General features: G+C 42.1%; 1 protein-coding gene across 1 annotated transcript in view; it reads left to right on the top strand.

Moving 5' to 3' along the window:
* Positions 1–22,955, top strand: part of MYO16 (myosin XVI) — a 468,353-nt gene that overhangs the window by 134,241 nt on the left and 311,157 nt on the right. Inside the window, exons 7-8 of the mRNA XM_065418712.1 lie at positions 14,175–14,250; positions 19,240–19,393. Of these exons, the coding sequence (XP_065274784.1) occupies positions 14,175–14,250; positions 19,240–19,393 (230 nt within the window). The remainder of the gene's footprint in view (positions 1–14,174; positions 14,251–19,239; positions 19,394–22,955) is intronic.

Raw genomic sequence — 22,955 nt, 5'->3', positions numbered from 1 at the left:
CATCTAGGATTGACAAGTCTGCTACAATATTGGCTAAGAGCCATGTGGCTTTTAGCTCATGCAGTAGAGGTTCATACACTAAGTTTCATAGGTTACCCCGGCTCATTCTAGTCAGGCATCTCCCCACCCTGTACTCAGGACAACAGAATTCCTGGTTGCCTTCCTTGAAGATAGACCCAAGAGTAGAGCTGGCTGGAGGATGGCAATTTTGTTTTGCAGCAACTTGAGGGTTTTGAAATTTGTTTTCATTTCACATTAGAACAAACCCAAAACCTTTTGAGAGGAGTGTCTCACTGTCTGTCCAGATGTTTTAGGGCCCTGACCTGTTCTTCCTAATTCAGAGTGATCTGGGATGAAAACCTCTCCGCTGCATCAGACACAGCAGGGAGTTGAACCTGGGTCTCCCTTGAGCATGAGAGATTTCTCTCTCACTCTCAACTTTCCCAATGAAAACTTCATAGAAACAGCATATTTTGACAAAATTTCATTGAATCAAAAATGTTCAGGCCAGCTGTACCTGATAGCAATATCTTTATACATTTTGATTAAACAAGATGCATAGTAACTCTAGAAGGACAGATCGTTTAGTTCTACTGAATCTTTAGTTCTTCAAGTGCATGTTTTTTCTACTAGGAGCATTCAGTCAGACTGTCCAGATCAGTGGTCCCCAACGCGGTGCCCGCGGGCGCCATGGCGCCTGCCGGGGCATTTATGTGCGCCCGTCTACTGACAAGGGAGCGCCCCATTGCCGAGGAGCACGGCCGCCGGACAAGCAGCCGCCGAAATGCCGCTGAGAAGCATCAACGCCAAGAAGCGTCGCTGCCGAAATGCCGCTGTTTCTCAGCAGCGACGGTTCTCGATGATGCCGCTTCTCGGTGGCATTTTGGCGGCTGGTCGTCCGGCGCCCGCCACACTGAAAGGTTGGGGACCACTGGTCCAGATGGTAGTTTCTAGCTTGTTCATCACAAGCCATGATGCTAAATAATACATTTTTGACACAGCATTTTTAAGTTTGTCTTCTACATGATCGTAGGATTAACATTCGCTTATTTATATGTCTTTCCTGTGCCCATGAATAATCATGTTTTTTTAAGCATTGCTAATAGACTAACGGATCACACATGTCATTGCTTTTGTAGGCTGAGTGCATTGCACACACTACAGGCTCCTTGCATTCCTCTATTTCCCTGTTTCCCCACAAGTTCCCTGTGTTCCCCTTCCCATCCCTGAACCCTCCAACACACATCCTCCCTCATGCCAGGGCCTCTATGTGTGCCCCTCATTTCCTCCTTCCCCATTCCAGGGGTCCATGTCTCCTCATTTCATCCTCTGCCACATGTCAGGGGTTCTGTGTTCCCCATTCTCCCCCCACATGCCAGCAGTTCTGTATGCCCCCTATTTCTCTCTCCCCCCAAGTCATTCAGATTGTCAACATTTTAAACTCCATTGAGACAATGGACAAGCCTGAATGTGAGGGAGAGTTGGAGAGTTTTGTGCTGGAAGGTGCTGATGGCAGATGTCAACTGGTTCTCTGATTTATAGACAATTGACCTGGTTGAAGTTGCTCGGTCTGTAACCAGATGCCAGGGGCTCCGTGTGTCCTCCATTTATTTTTCCCTTCCAGTGTTCCAATAGGGTTCTGTCCACTGATGTCTAGAGTATTTCTTAACATTTTTGGAATTGATCAGAAGCAGAGTTCAAAAATTATTGCACTACACCCAAACAGAGAAACAGAGAAATGCCATCAAGTTGAGTGTAGGGCTTTGCTTTGTTCTGCCGATTAACTTTGATGATAGAAAAAGTAGTCTTCTGTATAAAAAATAGTATTAGTGCATCAGTGACCTCAGATGTATTATAGTTGGGCACTGAAAAGAAATTTAATGAAATTAACTTGACATTTAGAAGAAGCACCTTAGTAATTATAGCGATGCCAGGTCACTCCCTAATTAAATTAATTTAGGCTGTGGAAATGGGAAATGGTAGCTTTCTTCCACTGATCACTTCATCAAACCAAGAAAGGCCTGACACCATAGCATTGAAAGCATCAATGGAAAATATAGTTTGTTTGTTGTCTCTTCAAGGACAAGTTGATTTAGATATGATTCAGTATTACTCTATTTCAAATAACACTGATCATCTATTTATCACGCATATCACTACACTGGTTGTTGCTGTTTCTTTTTAAATGTCAGTCTAAGGACTGGATGTCTCTTGGGATACTTGCCTTGGACAATAAAAATAGACTAACCAGTTTCATTGTGAGGTTTCAAGAGCATAAGAATTGCTTATCCAGTTTCAACCAGTACAACTTAAAACTCTACAGCAGCACAGTTGTAGCTCTTCAGTGTAGATGTTATCTGCACCAACAGGAGGGGTTCTCCCATTGGTGTAGTTAATCCACCTCCCGAGAGGCAGTAGTTAGGTTGATGGAACAATTCTTCCGTCATCTTAGCGCTGTCACATGGGAATTTAGATTGGCTTAACACCCCTGAGTGACATAGTTATGCCAACCTAATTTTCTAGTGTCAACCAGGCCTAAGAGAGGCTAGAGCCAGATGCATCAAAGGAAAGGTGCCAGAAACCCTGTGCTGGATAATTACACTGGTCTACAATTTTTGAGAAGTCGTCTGCTTCAGAGATAAAATGTGCTATTTATTATGTATTTTGATGTGCTGAATTCAAATATGACAATTAAAACAACTGATTGGCTACTGTTTCTAAGATATTTAAGTTTTTACATTTTATGTCTATGTATATTGTGTAGATAGTAGAGTTTTAATCATAAATTGTAAACCTAGGTCTTTTCATATGGTTATGGTGGCTTTACATGATAATATTTCACCTGTCCTGTTTATGTAACACTTTAAAAATCAGCAAAAGCATTATATAAATAAAATGTATTATGAAACAAAAGGCAAAAAACTATTCTGTACATAGTTTAGTCCTATTCAGTGTCTACTCGGCGCTTCTTGGCTTGTCTCTTGTATTCATTAAATGGAGCATCTCTTGTCACTGTCCAGCAATAGTCTGCAAGCATTGATGGGCTCCATTTGCCCTGATAGCGTTTCTCCATTGTTGCAATGTCCTGGTGAAATCGCTCGCCGTGCTCGTCGCTCACTGCTCCGCAGCTCAGTGGAAAAAAATCTAGATGAGAGTGCAAATAATGTATCTTTAGTGACATGTTGCAACCAAGGCTTTTGTATGCCTGGAGGAGGTTTTCCACCAACAACCTGTAGTTGTCTGCCTTGTTGTTTCCGAGAAAATTTATTGCCACTAACTAGTAGGCTTTGCATGCCGTCTTTTCCTTGCCACGCAGTGCATGGTCAAATGCATCATCTCGAAGAAGTTCACGAATCTGAGGACCAACAAAGACACCTTCCTTTATCTTAGCATCACTTAACCTTGGAAATTTTCCACGGAGGTACTTGAAAGCTGCTTGTGTTTTCTCAATGGCCTTGACAAAGTTCTTCATCAGACCCAGCTTGATGTGTAAGGGTGGTAACAAAATCTTCCTTGATTCAACAAGTGGTGGATGCTGAACACTTTTCCTCCCAGGCTCCAATGACTGTCGGAGTGGCCAATCTTTCTTGATGTAGTGGGAATCTCTTGCACGACTATCCCATTCGCAGAGAAAACAGCAGTACTTTGTGTATCCAGTCTGCAGACCAAGCAAGAGAGCAACAACCTTCAAATCGCCACAAAGCTGCCACTGATGTTGGTCATAGTTTATGCACCTCAAAAGTTGTTTCATGTTGTCATAGGTTTCCTTCATATGGACTGCATGACCAACTGGAATTGATGGCAAAACATTGCCATTATGCAGTAAAACAGCTTTAAGACTCGTCTTCGATGAATCAGTGAACAGTCTCCACTCATCTGGATCGTGAACGATGTTGAGGGCTGCCATCACACCATCGATGTTGTCGCAGGCTACAAGATCACCTTCCATGAAGAAGAATGGGACAAGATCCTTTTGACGGTCACGGAACATGGAAACCCTAACATCACCTGCCAGGAGATTCCACTGCTGTAGTCTGGAGCCCAACAGCTCTGCCTTACTCTTGGGTAGTTCCAAATCCCTGACAAGGTCATTCAGTTCACCTTGTGCTATGAGGTGTGGTTCAGAGGAGGAGGATGGGAGAAAATGTGGGTCCTGTGACATTGATGGTTCAGGACCAGAAGTTTCATCCTCTTCCTCGTCTGACTCAAGTGAGAATGATTCTGCTGCATTAGGAACCGGCAGTCCTTCTCCGTGGGGTACTGGGCGTATAGCTGATGGAATGTTTGGATAATGCACAGTCCACTTTTTCTTCTTTCACACACCTTTCCCAACTGGAGGCACCATGCAGAAGTAACAATTGCTGGTATGATCTGTTGGCTCTCTCCAAATCATTGGCACTGCAAAAGGCATAGATTTCCTTTTCCTGTTCAACCACTGGCGAAGATTTGTTGCACAAGTGTTGCAGCATATGTGTGGGGCCCACCTCTTGTCCTGATCTCCAATTTTGCAGCCAAAATAAAGGTGATAGGCTTTCTTAACCATAGTGCTTATACTGCGCTTTTGTGATGCAAAAGTCACTTCACCACCAACATAGCAGAAGTTATCTGCACTGTTCACACAAGTACGAGGCATCTCTGCTCACTTTGGCTAAACAGAAATGTGTCCCTTTGCAAAATCAAACACTGACAAATAAGAGAGCACAACACTGTATGATTTCTAGAGCTGATATAGGGCAATTTGTTCAGCAGAGTGATGTAAGCTTCGCTATGATTGCATCATCCATGACTTCTAGGAATAACATGATGCAATTCATATCATGTATGACGCAATACCAGCTTCAGATTGCATCATTCATTGTTTTGCCTAAAAAGCAAGTACTGTCCAAACCCAGTCCTAGATTTATTCATAGATCCAGTCAAAGATGTATTTTAGTCATTTCTGGTTTAAATTGAGATCCCTTCCCTTTATAACTCACTTATCCTCCGCCATTCCCAAGTCAAGGGTCGTATATACTGACCCAATAGCATATCTTGAAAACTAGAGCCAATCAACAATTTTAAGCATCATTTTCGTTCTCAGTGACCCAGAATTAGTAAAGTTTGACTACATTTGTTTCAGAAGCATTTTGGCTGTAGAGCAGTGTTATGGAATAACCAACTCATAGGAGCTTTTTTTAGTCCCAACAATTCGGTGGTTGGTTTATCGTTATGTAAACACGTATTCAAGTACTAGAACTGTACTGTAGTATTTGGATTGCAAGTACTATGGGGAAATATTTATTTCCAATTACCAATAATAATTAAAAGTGTATTTTAATGTATTAGGTTTTCCAAATGTTTCCCAGCTTTTTCATACAATTCAGGCCTGAACTATTGTAAATGACAGTACCCCTTTGATATCTCTATCTGGACTCAGAGGAACCTTGGAATGAAACGGTTCATAAGCATTATACTGGCTTTTCAATATTATTTCTATAATAGATTTGTCTTCTAAGTTAAATATAGCAATACTACTGTACTGACAGGATTTAAAATCACAGATAAGAATGATTTGTTTTTCAGTTACATTCATATAAAATGCCTATAGTTATTCTCAGATCTTGTCAGATATTTTATAATTGGTTTTTTTTTTGTTCACTATGCAACTGATTAAAACATATCATTTGAAGAATACTTCTAGACTTTTGCTATGCTGTGCTTATCCCTGCCTCATCCTGAGAAGCTGATTATTTCCTTTATCACTCCTGAATTAAATTCTTTTAATGCTTTACTTACTGATTTGTGAAGCAGGCTAATTACTAAACTGTACAAGATTCTGCTGCCTCGGTATTTTTTCATGCAGGTTAAGCACAAATATACTTCAGTGTCATCACTGCACGAGTCATGTTTAGCATACAGAATGTATGTAAAGATGTTGTTGTTAACCTGTGAGGCTTTTCACCACCAAAGATATAAATATATTTCAAGTAATTGTTTCAACTAGAGCCAATGACATTGATTACTGTGTTCTCATATAATAGAATGTAATATTATATGCCACTTTGGGCTGGCTACAAACACAATTTATATCATTGTCTGTGCTGAGCTGGCCTGATTGCTAGTGTATGTCACTGAGTTGAGTTATAGGATAAAAATGGGGTGCAGTGGACCTAGAATAATATAAAACAGTATTTTTTTCTTACTTGAGTGGAAGGATGGTTTTAAAGTTAGGACCCACAAAATCTGGGTTTAATCACAGTGCTGCTGTAAACTTCATGTATGATCATGGGCAAGTTATTTAAACTCTGTGCCACAATTCTTCATCTTTAAAATAGGGATAATAGTACTTTATTTCTCCCATATTTTGTCTGACTGGTCTACTTATATTAGACTATAAACTCATTGGGAATATATAGGTGTTCGGTGCATAGGCCCGAATTGAGGCCCCAATTTCATTTGGGAAGTTAGATGCTATTGTAATATGAATACTAATAATAGACCTCTTCTTAATCATTCTGTATTTAACTTATCTATAATGTGATTTTATTTAATATTATACAGGCATGAAATGGACTGCAGCAGTCCTGTAAAATGTCAAAAATGTTTATGTGGGAGTATAGCCAGCGAAGGACATGAGAACAGATCTGACCGTTACTTAAAAAAAATATTTTTGGGACCAGCAGTGCTTCCAAAGTGTTCTAAAGGCTTGCCTGTATGGAGAATTAGTGTGCGTTAAGTTGAGGTATAAATCTACAGTGTACTAGCCTGCCGTGCATGCAGGGTATGTCTACACAGGGATAAAAATACCTGGGGCTGGCCTGGGTCAGCTCACTCGAGCTTGTGGGGCTTGGGCTTGGGGGCTGAAAAATTGCTTTGTAGACTTTTGGGCTCAGGCTGGAGCCTGAGAGTGGAGGGTCCTAGAGCTTTGGCTCCAGCTCAAGCCTGAACATCAACATAGCAATTTTTAGCTCCACAGCCCAAGCGCTGGGAGCCTGAGTCAGCTGACCCAGGCCATCTGTAGCCATGCCATGGGGATTTTATTCCATCCATGTAGAAGTACCCTAACCCTAGTTCACCATGTGGATCCTGCTACTGCACGTTACAAGTTCTGCAGTGAGCTTTGACTTACTGCTGTTTCAGACTAAGCATAGTAGCTGAAAGCATAGCACCCGAAGGCCTTGTCTACACTACCACTTTTGACAGTATAACTTACGTCACTCAGGGGTGTGAGAAAAACACACCCCTGAGCGACATAAGCAACACCGACAGAAGCCCGGTGTTTACAGCGCTATATCGGCGGGAGAGCTTCTCCTGACGACATAGCTACTGCCACTCATGGAGCGGGTTTTATGTTGATGGGAGAGTCCTCTCCCGTCGGCATAGAGCAGCTACACGAGCCATCTTATGACGGCACAGCTGCATCACTACAGCTGTGCCACTGTAGGCTCACTAGTCTAGACATGCTCTAAGCCACACTCAGTGACTTTCACTGTTCTATAGCAGTATCCAGATACTGAGTTACTCCGCAGCAAGCTGGTTTTGCTGGAGATTTACAACTTAGATTGCCGGCACAGTAATTCAATGAATAGACAAGCCCCAAATATTTATATTCAGTAATTTAGAAAAAAAAATTATCCACTCAGATCTACAACATGGATCTAGACTCAGATATTCTGATTTCCCTCTATGTACATACCATTGTACATTGATATAATTGATAGTATCTTTCATGCATGTAGTGAGAGCTGATTATTAAAAGAATAAATCTGACATTTAACATTTATAATATTTAACAAAGCAGTGGTTAAAAACTGTGAAGACTGAAAACTGATATTATTGAGGGGTTTGCATATAGAGTGAAATTTATCTACCAATATCAAGGCTCTCAGCAGAGCAGAAAACCCATTGTTCCACTGTACTCTGCAGAGCAATGGGTGATTTTGTGCACAGTCTGTGTACTAGAAGTGAGATTTGTGCTAGCTGTACATTAACTAACATGAAATGGGGGGTTGAGAGTGGACCAGGGGAAAGGTTCAGAGGTGTAGCCACTAGATCCACATTGACATTCAGATTCAGTAGCCAAATGGTCACAATGGGATGCACAAGGATTGTGGCACTTGTTCCTGTCCAGGGACTGGAGTGGTGGTTGTGAAGGGAGTCATAGGACTACCCAGTGTTCTGACTGCTGATTGAGGAATGTCTTTTGCTTCACTTACACCCAAGTGTAATTCTCCTGCATAGATGCATGTGTGTGTGTTTCCCTTATGCAAGATTGCAATTATTCAGTAAGAGAAGAATGTATATAGACAAGTTTCAAATTTGATGTGTTCTGGGCAAATGAAAAAATGACTGAATTTGCCAACAAAAGCAAATGAAACAACCCTGTCTGCTACCTCCCTCCAGGACGTGTGGGCTGGAGGGGAGAGTTAATTCCCTTGAGGAACTTCGTACTTTTTTACAAGTGTAAGTTTTAAAATAATTTAAAAATAATAAGCACACAACCATTCCTTATGGCACAACCACATTAGGAAAAACAACGGTTAAAATTATTTGATTTGCTAAGGATAGATCCACAGTTATCTGTCATTTTGTCTGTAGGATCTATAATGTATCATTATATATTACAATTCATGTTACGTTAATTATCTCTACTTTCGTCATAATCTCTATAGAATTGACATACCTGCAGAAGGAGGCATTTTCTGAAGACTGTGTGTTTCCTAGGATTGGCATACTGCAGCTATTGTAGAAATTCATTCCTTTGTGGATCCAGCCCTATTCTATGAAGAGATATGCCAGCTGGATTTTAACCTCCTGCTTCTAAAGCATGTAAACAAAATTAGTTTCAAACCAAAGCAGCCAGGCATTCACTATCCAGGAGCAGGAGTTATAAAGTAATTGAAATTAGCAGTGACCTGAATAACTTAGCCTTAGTGATGTGCATCAAGGATTTCCAGCTGGAATTATTTCAACAGCAAGAAGCACTGACATTACAGCATGGCCCAAGACCAAAACTTAGTCTAACACCAGAAGCTACCTATTCTTCCTGAATTGAAAGTGAATAAAATAAATGTTTTAGTACTACCACTACTTCTTTCTAGAATCACTGTTAATGAGATTATGCAATTGCTGCTGATTTAGTCTGCTCAGTGACTAAGCAGGGTAGATGTCATTTGCAATGGAAAAACACACAAAGATTTGTTAGGGGTTCTAACTCGTGAGCAGGGCTAATTGGATTTGGAATTCACTATTACAGTTGCTGTCCCTGCTGCTACTACCAGAAAGGAAAACCAGAATTAGAACGGGGAAGAGCTTGAAGTAGTTTTAGAAAGAAATTATTTTAGCAGTATTCCATAAACAATATTTGCCTGCTTTGTATGAATAGACACTATATTTTACCTTTGCATTTATCAAGTAATTCCCCATTCTTCTATTTTTTTACTAACTTGTTTGTGTCTTCCTAGTATTTGTATTATTTCTTTCGGAACAATTTCCCTATCACTGGCCTGTTTTACCATCATACTGTTCCTTCCATGACAAGTTGCATCTATGCTACTAGCTTTCTACTGGCATCCCATCCAGGTCTCATTTTTCTTTAGATCTCTTCTTAGTTTGATCTAAAGCCGGGATTCTCAAACTGGGGGTTGAGGCAGTCACAAGGTGGTTACATGGGGATCACAAGCTATTAGCTCCATGGGGCTGACAGTTCCCAGCCCTCATTAAATTAAATTATCCCCCCCCCCCATTTTTAATGTATAAGATGAGGTCACACTCAGAGACTTGTTATATGAAAGGGGTCACTAATTCAAAAAGTTTAAAAAGTCTAAGGAATCTTTTATTTTCTGTCTGATCTACCTTTGTTCATTTAGTCCTCAACTGCCTGGTTATGTTTACGTTGTAAGCATTGTGCCTTTTACCATATATTCCAAGCTGCCCAAAAGACCTCTCTTCTTTTTTCAGCTGTGTATCCATGTGCTCTGTATGTTCCCCACCCCTTCTTAGTGCCATTTCTTACTTCTTTCTTTCTAATCTTTCCATTTATCAGACTAGACAATGTACAAACAGTGTTTGCTGTACAAATATCTTAAGAGGCTATAGTACAGTACAATGGCAGGAACGTCAAAAAAACATTGTTTGCGGCACTCTTGCAAGAGGAGTGGAAAAATTATTCTGTTGACAGTACGATATTGTATCAAGATAATTTTTACTGTTACTATCAAAGGGGCTGATAAACATAAGACAAATTTCTTTTAGCAATAAAGAACAGGTTTCTTTTTGTAGTGGCTATGATTCAGTTCCCTAGTTTGGCAGTGACAGTACAGAGTTAGTACAGAGTCAGGTTGTGTCTGCACAGGGAGTTTAATGTGAAGCTTTTTGATGTGCATCTGGTAACTCACAGTATGTACCAATAGCATGCACATGGGATACCTGTTCCACTTTCAGTTTGCATCATGTGAACGCATGGCAGTGATTTATGTGAACTGAGGGAGTAGAGTTCTCAAAGGTTTTCCCATGGTCATTTGGTTCATGGCTGAGCAATATGCATCAAGGGATTGTTTTCCCTGTGAATTGTGGGATGCAAAGCAGAAGCCACGTGGGTTCAATTTTTTTTAAAGTTTCCGTCTCTGGGAGGGCTAGCACTATTTTCGAAGTGCTGCCAGCATGGACCAGAAATGCACTGCTCCGCTATGGTGGCAAGCATGAATAAACAAAGGCTGCTTGGGCTGTATTACAACATTCAGACCTGGACACATTCGGCATAGGCCTTTGCCTGCTGCACCACTGAGCAGATGGGACAGGTGCAGGAGAATATTCAATGGCTGCATCCCTGGCTTCTCCAGCAGCAAGAGAACGCTGTGAAGCTGTTGCAGCAGGACGAAGATGCCGCGCTGTTGGAACAAGAGGACCGGTTCCTGGATCAGCAAACCCATGTGGAATGGTAGGAGAGGATAATTCTGCAGAGAACCAGCAGTGGCAAGAGAATGTCAGGCTGGGAAGGTATACCTCTTTTGAGACCTGTACAGAGCTGCCCCTAGACCGTCAGCAACAGCGTACTAACATGCAGTGTCCCATACCTATAGAGAAGCGGGTTGCCATTGCCATCTGGAAGCTGGCCTCCCCAGAATGTTACTAGTCTGTAGCCAAACAGTTCAGCATGAGCAGATCAACTATGGGGGCCATTTTTACGCAGGTCTGCTGTGTCATCAATATGGTACTGTCTCACCGTGTCATAAAGCTGGGTAATTAATGCTCAGGAGATTATTGATGGCTTTGCACACATGGGAGTCCCAAACTGTATTGAGGCAGTTGATGGAACCCATGTACCTATAATTTGCACCTGCCAGGGTGCAGAATTTATAAACAGGAAGTGGTGTTTCTCCCTGGTGCTCAAAGGTTTGGTTGACCACCGCAGTGGGTTTATAGACAAAAATGCAGTTAAATAGAATTGAGTTCCAAAAGATCCTCAGATGGACCCTTCCAGACTACCTGCATTTTTGCCTGTAACCCTGCTGGGGTGGTCTAGAAGGGTCCATCTGAGGATCGTTTGGAACTCAGTTCTATATAAATTAACGGAGAAAGAACCGTTTGCCCCCAGGACCATAATGGACATTAAGGATGTGGAATTTGGTCTGGTTATTCTGGGGGCCCCTGCTTATCCTCTGATGCCCTGATTAATGAAGCTTTACCAGGCCGCTGGGACAGAAAAAAGGAACATTTTAACCATCGCCAGTGCAGTTGCCTTGTGGTTGTTGAGTGTGCATCTGGCTGTTTGAAAGGCAGGTGGCATGGCTTAGGGAATGTTTGAAAGCAGCAGAAAAAAAACATCCCGACCATTATAGCTGCATGCAGTGCTCTGCACAGTATTTGTGAGACCAAGGAGGAAAACCTTTAACAACGGTGGAGAGGCTGAGGCTGAGGCAATTCGAACAGCCAGCAAGGCATCTCTTAGAGAATGTTAACACCTGAGGGAATATTGTCAGGGATGCCTATTGTTGGTATTTTGAGTCCTATGGTTGAACATGTGTAGCTACATCCTGTTGCTAATCTGTGGAGGCAGGGGAGGAGGTTGGGATAGACCAGGGATCGGCAACCTTTGGCATGCGGCCCATCAGGGAAAGCCACTGGTGGGCTGGGACAGTTGGTTTACCTGTAACGTCTGCAGGTTCAGCTGATCGCAGCTCCCACTGGCCGCGGTTCACCGTTCCAGGCCAATGGGGGCTGCGGGAAGCGGGGCGGGCCGAAGGATGTGCTGGCTGCTGCTTCCCGCAGCCCCCATTGGCCTGGAAAGGTGAACTATGGCCAATGGGAGCTGCGATTGGCCGAACCTGCGGACACTGCAGGTAAACAAACCACACCGGCCTGCCAGCAGCTTTCCGTGACAGGCCGCGTCCCAAAGGTTGCCGATCTCTGCCCTATAATGTGTGAACCAAAATCGAACAACTCCTCAGTCTTAAGTTCTGCTTTATTTGTCCTGCAGAGATGCAGAAAAAAAGAAAATTGGGTCCTGCAATGATTGCCAGCTAGAATATGTGTTACAAGGCATTTCAACCTCAGCAGGGAACAGTACTGTTTATAATTGGTATCTTTACCGAACACGCAATGTCCATGTCTACCTCATGTAAATTATGAACACTAGCGAAATGTCTTTTCCTCTAACCACTGTGATTTTTTTCATGATTTAAATGTGCCGCTGGACGTGGGGTAGGATAGAGGCTGCAGTTGCGCCATATCCCAGCTGCCATTTTGGGCTCGTGAATGGCATTGGGGCATGTGGTTTGTTCATTGGGCAGGACAGACAAGGAAAGAAGAAAGGAAAACAGGCAGATGGGCAAATGCTTTCCATGCCACCGTCCTGAAAGCTGTTGATAGTTGTGGCATTAGCATGAAACAGAGGCGAATTGACTGGACAGAGCAGCCGTCATTTTAGAAAAATGTACTGGGAGGCTGAACGAGCAGCGTGGGCCATTGGATGGAGGGAGGCAAGTTGAGACTGGAAACTCAGAAGGTCATCTAAAATGGCTGTGGACATGGGGCACCTGGCATAGAAGGTAGAAAGGCAATAAAGCATAGTAATAATAAATAATAAATTGTAAAACTATGTATTTACATGGCAAAGTTCCCTACAGGAGAATCTGCCTCTTTGACCCCAACCTGAGTTTCTGGCTGGAATCAGGCTCAGCTGATGCAGGATAGGAATCAGGAAGCGTTGCAGCCAGGTATAACAGCAGCTGGCTTTCCAGCTGGACAGTGTCAGGGTCCTGGATCCCAAAAGGATCCTAGATTTCAGGGGACTGCTCCATTCCAGCATCTTCCTGCTCATCCTCTGGTGGGATTTGCTAGTCTTCCCCGATGTGAGGGAGAGTGCAGCCAGCAGACTCCACGTGCTGTCTTGGATGAGTTGTGCTAGAATTGTGTAGGATCCTGTCCAGCACATCATGAAACGGACAGGTCACATGGTGCCAAATTCCCTCCTTTTGTCCCTCATTTAATGTATTTACTCCTGAGCTCCTTGCTTGTTATCTGGCACTGGTCAATATCCTGGTTGGTGTCTCTCTCAAACATCTGCCTGGCAATGTCCACAAAAAGGGCTTTATTCCAGTGACTGGCCACAAGAGCTTCCCCAGTTTCATCTGTTTTAACACCCTTGTGTTGACAAGCCCTTGGTTAAATGTGTGGAATGTTTGGGATCCGGGCCATGGCAGGTGGGAGATGTTAATCTGTCGTTGCTGATGGGGATTACCTCTGCATGTGCAGAGTGTATGTATGCCTGGGATACACAGAAACTTGGGAAAGAAATCCTAGGCTTGTGAAAGAATTGTACATTGTGTGCACCTCTTAGCAGGGCCGTAGCAACAAAGAACGTGGCCCCCTCCGAACGGTGGCCCCCTCCGAACATATGTCCGGGCGGGACCCCTTACAATGCAGAAACTGGAATGCGGTATTTATTTTGCCACTTTTAGGGGCCCCCTTCCTTGCGGGGCCCCCTCCGGTCGGAGGGTACGGAGGGCGCTCACTACGCCTCTGCCTCTTAGTTTAGAAACGGCTGTGGGGTTGGTTGGAGCAGGTGGATCATATCACTATACGGCTTCCCATGGTATGGAAGTACTGAATAAAGAGGCCTTTTAAATTGAATTGTAACTGTGATATTCACATCATACTTTTGTTACTTCAAAAATATTTTTGTCCTTTTCTAGACAAACCTTGTGAAATTGCTGTTGATGCATCAAGCAAACCCCAGTCTTCTCAGCTGCAATGATGAAAAGCCCTCAGGTGGGTGATGATCCATTAATGTTATTTATGTGCTAATAAATGTGATAGTCCTTTATTTTTCCCTCAGCAAATGGTTCTATCCTTCACTCATCATCTGTATACTGTTGGCTAAGCCCACCATGCAAAGAGTAAGTTGTTTTGTATGGAGGTATGTGAATGCCTCAAAGGGAATTTTACTGCATAATTCCACCACAAGAACGTATCATGTAATTTCAAAGAGACTGACTCAAGAAGTTTTGAGAGGTTATGTGTTCACAAAATACTGTTGTAGTTGGGGTGCTTTTCACCTCTCGCCTTTGGGTTCTGAAGCTGTGGCATTATGCGAGGACCAATGCCTTAAAGGATCTTCTTAAAGTTATAGAATAGGTGATGATTTATTGTATGTAACCCTTCTGCCAGTAAGATTTGGCAGCAACAAGGGCCGGGTTCAGTATTTAGGGGTTCCTTTTCAACAATACAACACAAAACCGGCTCAAGCCCCCACCCAGTGACCTGGGACAATTACACACCACCCCCTGGGTGCCTCTAAGAGGTGTTGTGGACAAATTTTTCCTCCACAGAGGCAATGCTTCCCCTCTTGTAAGCACAGAGTCTGAGTGTAGCAAAAAAAAAAAAATTAATAAAAGGAGGGAAATAACTCGGCATTAATTTGGGAAAACACTGCAAACAGGGTTCATAAACATAAACCATGAGCAAAAGACCCATCCCCAAAATAAGTTGGGCAGTGTCCTTTTCCCTCAGGTTCTTATGTCCAGCAACCAAAAGTCCCTTTAATGTGCCCGTCCCTTCTCTGCATCCCACTCACAGTTGTTGTTCTTGGTCAGTGCAGACCCAGAGTTCAGAGGTGTATCTGCAGAGTTTACCTTCCACCCTGGGTGGTGGTGGGGGGGGTAAGGTGGCACCTTACTCGCTCCGCTGCCTGGGAACTTGCTCGTGGCACCTCTCCACTGGCTGCCTGGCTGCCTGATTACCTTGCCTCTCTACTGGCCGCTCTGCCAGCCAATCACTGAGATGTCTTCAGGTCCCACCACTAACAAAGCTTTCAGTGAGTTCAGCTGTTAGTGGGGTAGCCTCACTGCTGGTGCACACAGGGCAGTCTCTTGCATCAGACACACTGTCCCAAAGCACATCTAACACTTAGACCTAGGTATCAGTGATTTCAGCTCTGCAGTTTGTAACAAGACTCTCAATTGAGTCTCAATTAGCTCTTTTATTATACAGTGGAGAGATGAAGAGTCAAATGGTATCTAAGACCCTTAAGCAGGGCCCACACCATCAGGTACAAGTACCTGTCCCCACCCACTGTCAACTCACTGGGCTTTGATACCGATGTCCCCTGCCTAGCACGTGCCATTTAGTTGAGGGTGAGTCTCTCAATCAGGATATGCCAAGTACAGTTGTGCTGCCCTTGATCACACAACAAGAATAACAATGCTTTATTACTCCTTCCCCAATAACAAGGAGACTGGGGATCCAACACTAGCCAAAAATGATCATTTGGGCAAGCAATCCCATCAGGCTGAGCACGTAGGCAGGGTGGATGTCCCCATGCAAACAAGATCAGCCCCTGAAGTGCTCTTCCGCAGCTCATCACTGGATGTCGGGGAGAGCTCATTCAAACTCTGCTTACATGTATTTTAAAATAATAGCATTTCTTGTATATTTTAGGTAAATTGTGCCTTCTCTTATGGAAAGTCATCCAAAAAACCTGATAACATAATAAAAAAAGATCCATTCATAAAATGTCTTCTCTATAACTTTTAGTATTATTTTTAGCATATTTTCTTATTCCTATGGAGACTTGGTTTTGGTGGTTCCTGTCTTTCTCTACCTCTCCATAGCCAGAGTTAGATGCTACAAGGTTGGATGCTCATCTCCATGATTTTCAGAGATGCTCAGGATTGACAAGCATAACCCATTAGCCCTGATCAGGATATGATGATCAGCTCAGTTATCAAAGGGCAACATGTTTCCCAGTGTACTGCAACCCTTTCTTTTTGCACAGATGACTCTCCCTGCAAAAACTGCCTCTACCCCTCCTCTGCAGGCCTTCCTTTTTACTTCTTCCTCCACCCACCAACCAGCCCATTGCTCCTCCAGGGTACCTGGCTGCATGCTACTGTTGCTCTTCACATACAGTGGCACAGCAGCAGCTGCTAATTGAACCCTGGTTGTTTAATAATGTTGCAAAAGCAAAATGTCGCAAAAGCAGTTCACCCTGCTCCATAGTACTGCTGCTTTGAGGCACCTCTCTAACCCACCAGACTCAAAGAGCAGCACTGTCATTGTCTCAGAAGGAAACTGTGACGTTGTGCAGTCTATATGGTTTTATAAAAACTTGATAATAAGTCAATATAATGTAACTGGGATAGTTTTAGAGAAAATATGGTAATAAGTGAATATAACGTAACTGGGATATGCTTCATGCAAAAGGTCTCTTGTAAGGTATCATTACAAAGCTTATAATCTACTGAGTATGATCATCTGATTTCTATAAATGTACCACTCTTGTATCTAAAACTAGAAATATAAAATGTAACTCTGAGGGCCTATTGTAATTATGTAAAGTGTGGGCCATTAATGATGGTTTGGAATCTTGATGACTCCCATTAACCAGGACCATTGTCTGCAGATGGTTGTGTTTATCTGTTAGTCTTCCAGTATATGTGTGTGCTGGCAAGTGGGCAATGAAGTCTTGCAGTGACATGTGATCATGTCACCTGAACTGGAATCCATCTTTAACCTGGTGCTTTTCCAGTGAGGGGGGGTGGAAACCCAGAGGGACAAAGGGTTCCCACCTTATACAAAAGATATATAAAGGGGTGGAAGAGAAGAAAGGAGAGAGAGGAGCCATCATGAAGAATCCCCTAGCTACCACCTGAGCTGGAACAAGAGCTGTACCAGGGGAAAGAATTGTGCCCAGGCCTGGAAGGTGTCCAGTCTGAGAAAAAGCTTACTGAGGTATCTCTGAGGGTGAGATTATCTGTATTCAGTTTGATTAGGCATAGATTTGCGCATTTTATTTTATTTTGCTTGGTGACTTACTTTGTTCTGTCTGTTACTACTTGGAACCACTTAAATCCTACTGTCTGTATTTAATAAAATCACTTTTTATTTAGTAATTTACTCAGAGTATGTATTAATACCTGGGGGAGCAAACAACTGTGCATATCTCTCTATCAGTGTTATAGAGGGCAAACAATTTATGAGTTTACTCTGTATAAGCTTTATGCAGGGTAAAACAGATTTATCTGGGTTTAGACCCCATTGGGAGTTGGGCATCTGAGTGCTAAAGACAAGCACACTACTGTGAGCTGTTTTCAGGTAAACTTGCAGCTTTGGGACAAGTGATTCAGATCCTGGGTCTGTGTTGGAGCCAGACAGGAGTGTCTGACTCAGCAAGACAGGGTGCTGAAGTCCTAAGCTGGCAGGGAAAACAGGAGCAAAGGTAGTCTTTGCACATTAGGTGGCAGCTCCCAAGGGGGTTTCTGTGATCCAACCTGTCACAGAAACTTCCTCAGAATAGAAGTGAGGAAATAAATGATTTTGAAATTGGGCTGTATGTAGAATATAGAAAGAGGAAATGGAAGTCTAGTACTGTAAAAAACTGAAGAGTCTTATTGGCAGGCTAGGAGAAGTAGTGTCCTCAGCATAATTCACCTTATAAATAAGGCAACGATTTTGTCATGGAGGTCGCAGAAGTCACGGATTCTGTGACTTCCAGAGACCTTTGTGACTTCAGCTCATGGCGCCTGGGAGCTGCAGGGTTCCCCGCTGCCTGGGAACTTCAGGCAGCTGGGCCCCGGGAGCTCTGAGCCACCGGGGGTGGCGGGGGGTGCTCTGCAGCTCCCAGCCCCTTTGGGGGGTGGGAGATCCTGCATCTCCCAGTCATCGCAGGCAGTGGGGAGACACCTGGAGCTCCCAGCCCTCACGGGCAGCCGGTGGGACACCCCAGGCTCCTGGCCTCTGAGCCACATGCAGTGGGGGACCCACAGCTCGGAGCTGGGCCTCCTGCCGCTGGTGTGAGGACCTTCAGCTTGCATTTTGTCATGTATATTTTTAGTAAAAGTTACGGATAGGTCACAGGTTTCCATTAATTTTTATTTGTCGATGACCTATCCGTGACTTTTTCTAAAAATATGCATGACAAAATTTTAGCCTTACTTACAAATAAAGTATTAGAGGTGAAGAAGGCAAATATCCTGGAAAAGAGGAGCAACCAAAGAAATACGTAGTATATTAAACAAAGCATTATTATTAAAAATCCTTCTGTGGAAGTGCAATACCTTACCTTCTGAGGAAAGGTTGCAATGAGTGAACATAAGCCATCTGAAAACTTAAACCTTAACTCAGAATATCCACATAGCATAAAAAACAAAACAAAGTTGCTTTCAGCACTTCAATTTGTGCAAATCAGTATACAATTTTAGGTGTCAGACTAATTTGTGTGTGTGTGTGTGGGGGGGATACCAAGAGCTTTCAATACTCTCTTTTGTTCAAAAACATGGTTTAATTATTGTTTGCAATGTTTTTGTTGCCATGTTGGTCCCAGGACATTAGAGAGAAAAGGTGGGTGAGGTAATATCTTTCTGTGTGTAGTTTGTCTCTTTCACTAACAGAGGTTGGTCCAATAAAAGATATTACCTCACCCACCCCATCTCTTTAATTCTTCCGTTATGGCATTCAATATTTTTATCTTCCTGTAGTTCACATAATATTGAATAGTTTAGCTCCTGGTAGAATGAGACTGGCTTTGAAGTACTGTAAACAATTATGATGTAATTTCATACAGAAGGCATCATACATTTATTTTTTATCAATAACCTGGTGCACTATTTTGTGATAAATATCAGGAGCAGTGCTTGTCTTTTTGACAAAATGTTGATATTAACCTTTGTTAAATCTTAATCTGATCTGGAGTTTTGAGTCAAGTAGGGTTTTGCTGTTCTACTTTCTTTTGCCTGATAGTCTTGTTATGCCACTGTCTAGATATTGCAGCTTCTGAATTTATTGAGGAAATGCTGCTGAAGGCTGAAACTGTATGGGAGGAAAAAATGAAAGACCCGTTATGTGTGTCTGCTTTATCACAAGAGGAGCCATATGAAGAGATCATCCATGATCTGCCTGCACTTTCCAATAAACTGTAAGTTTTTTTTATCGTTAAGGGTGTACTATTAAAGTGATAAAATGTTGGGGCAAGTTTTTCCTGTAGATTGTATGCACAACCGATGGGCTAATTGGGTTCCTCATTTTAGAAAGTTGCTTTATGTTTCTCTGTTTTTGGTCCCCCGTCTCTACTAAGTTTGCTTTAATTTTGTACATCAATATAGGCTATAAAGTACGGTAAGAAGAACATAATGTATTGTTATGTTAGTCAGTAAAAATTCCTGGGTTATTTTAGCAGAATTACTGTGGGGTACCATTTTAGACTCTGTTAGGATATAGATATTCAGGCCTGTCTGCAAAGGCCTATACTTTAAGAATTTAGGTGTATTCTTATAATCACTTAGGTAGTTATAGAGGTACAAAACAAGAATCAAAATCAGTCTGCCTGTTTATAGACCTTCTCTCACTATGATAGTCTAAGGCCTTGTTCTTAGGCTAAGGCCTTTGACTAAACAGCAGAGGCAGCCATAAGCTGGGAAGCGAATGGTCATGTCCTCACCAATCACACTGAAATAAGGTAGTTCTGGGCTGTTAAAAAAGTGATCCAATCTATCACCTCCAGAGAAAGGGAAGAGCCTAGAAGATTTAAACTCATTTATCAATAGCTGGGATGTGAAATCCTCATTTCTTTGTTGTTCTATCACTGTAGTCCCCATTTCCCTACTGTTTGTCTTTATAATCTCTGTCGGGTTCTGTGATTGTTTCTGTCTGCTGTATAATTAATTTTGCTGGGTGTAAACTAATTAAGGTGGTGAGATATAATTGGTTAGATAATCATGTTACAAAATGTTAGGATTGGTTAGTTAAATTTCAGTAAAATGATTGGTTAAGGTATAGCTAAGCAGAATTCAAGTTTTACTATATAGTCTGCAGTCAATCAGGAAGTAAGGGGAGGGAGGTGGTAAATTGAAATCACGTTTTGCTAAAGGGGGAATGGGAACAGGGAATGGGAACAGGGACACAGGCAAGGCTCTGTGGTGTCAGAGCTGGGAAGGGGGACACTGCGGAAGGAAATTGGAATCATTGCTTGCTGGAAGTTCACCCCAACAAACATTGAATTATTTGCACCTTCGGACTTTGGATATTGTTGCTCTCTGTTCATGTGAGAAGGACCAGGGAAGTGAGAGGGTGAAGGAATAAGCCCTCTAACAGACTCAATCATGCTTCCATTAAGGTAGATGAGAATGAATTGGTAAAACTACCATTGACTTCAATAGGAGCAGGGTCATGTCCTTAGAATAAGAATAACAGAAGCACCTATGGACAGAAATGAAGACTGATTCAGGCAGTTACAGTTTGTAGTCTGAATTGTACCACATATGGTAATTGAGGTATGAGGTGGAGAGAATGGTAGCATTCCATAGAATGAACTCAGAGTGACTAGGTGGAACACAGATTCAATTCTCTCTCTTGACAAAAAGTTGGATTTTGATCTTTGTATGTATTCTTGCAAATCTTTGGGCTCGTCTACACTTACTGGAGGATCTACGCTGTGGCGATAGATGCATTGGTGGTCAATTTAGTGGGTCTAGTGAAGACCTACTAAATCAACTGCTGATCACTTTCCTGTCAACTCCTGTACTCTACCTGATCGAGAAGAGTAAGAGGAGTCAATGGGAGAGCGTCTCCCATCGATGTCACGTAGTTTGGAGCCCCCGTTAAGTAGATCTAAGCTACGTCGATTTGAGTTACGCTATTCATGTAACTCAAATTGCTTAGCTAAGATCGACTTTTCCCTGTAGTGTAAACAAGGCCTTAGAAGGGGGCAACCTTAAGTTTGGGAAAGGTGGTGTCAACTGGGTGGGTGTGAGGGGGTTTATATAGTAAGCAACAGGCTCGATCCCTTAGTATTGCTAATTTCCAGACATTGTAATGTATGGATTTTTTAAACGATGCAGATCATTTATAAAGAAAAGTGTAAGATTATTTCTGGTTGCTAGCAGGACTCTTTTGTCTCTGTGTTTGTATAAGCTCTTTATTTTTTCTTCATAAAACAACTAAAACATTTATACAAAGAATAATAAAATAAATAAAGGTTTATGTATATATTGTCACTGATTTTAGTAGCAGTTACAATTTACTTTCTATAAAGAGTTTACAGACTATATAAGAATCAGGAAGGAACAAACAATAGCCAGGAAATGGTTAACTCTTTAAATTCAAGGTTCCATGTTACACAGTCACATTTAGGAAAGATTCTGTATTTAGTACATGGTAGATCTGGAGTGCTTATTCCAGTTTGGGAATGTGTCTGTAGCAGTCACTAGTGTAGCTGGATGCTGGACAGTCTTGGTGTTTTGGAATGAACATTAATCCAATCTAATACTCATGGTGAAGATAGTTTGAATAAGCAAATCATCTTACATTGTCCTCAATGAGTAAGTAATCTTAACAATCTTCAAATAATAATGTAGTTCAACTTCAAAGTGTCAAACATTGGTTTTGCATTACAAACCCTTGAATTTAAGATAGCCTTTTTTGTTTTCAGTGAAAACATTAATAACACCATTATTGTAACAGTGATTATTTTTCCTATTGTCATCCTCAATAAACACAGAACTAAAGTGAAAGTTATATACGTACCAATCATTTTTATCAAACAATTTTCAACCTGTATCCTGCAGTTTTATGTGATGTGCCGTTATCAAAAACATCAAAATGGAGTTACCTGAGGGCAACCTTACCTTTAAACCTACCTCTTTATTTAAAAAACCATGTTGTTTGCTAGTTGGTTTTCCAAATGACTCCTATGGTTACCAAAGGATCTCCAACCAATAATATTTTTGATTCTCTGAAACTGAACAATAGCTGAATTTTAAAACTTGACACATTCAAAAATGTGGAAATTGTTACATACGTAGTCTTTAGCATGGAGTGCACAATATGCTAAATTGGAGGGGAGGGATGCCTTAGGAAAAAAGTTAAACATTGTCATTCTGTGCACGCACAAGAAGCTATATTGCTAAGTTCTGAAGTCACCTCCTCTACATAGGTGCATGCATATGAACTGGCCATGTGCACTTTTAAAAACAGGCTAACTAGAAGCTGAAGTTTAGCTGTAGCACATTGACCTGGACTCTTCCTGCCCCTTGACCAGCCTCCCATTCTTTATTCTCCTAACAGCTTTTTTGTTATGCTTGATCATTAGATTATGCATTAATTTCAGATTTCCTGTATTCTGGAACTTTGTGTCACAGATTGCACTCTGCTTTCCAGATCTATCAACATTTGAAGGATGTGGTTGGGACACAGCACAGAGGCTGTGCAATCTGCTCTCCTCATCCCTTGCTTCCTAAAATGTAGAGGAAGAGAGTGACTCACTGAGAAATTTCCAATGGTTACCATGTATACAATGATAATTAAAATAACTATTGTGGAATAGTATCAGAGGGGTAGCCATGTTAGTCTGGATCTGTAAAAAGCAACAAAGAGTCCTGTGGCACCTTATAGACTAACAGATGTATTGGAGCATAAGCTTTCGTGGGTGAATACCCACTTCGTCAGACGCATGTGGAATGTGACCTTCATACAGAAATACC

Source organism: Emys orbicularis, chromosome 1, assembly GCF_028017835.1.
Source record: "Emys orbicularis isolate rEmyOrb1 chromosome 1, rEmyOrb1.hap1, whole genome shotgun sequence".
NCBI classification, from domain to species: Eukaryota; Metazoa; Chordata; order Testudines; family Emydidae; genus Emys; species Emys orbicularis.
The sequence above is the reverse complement of the archived record's forward strand: the minus strand, read 5'-3'. Positions and strand labels throughout refer to the sequence as shown.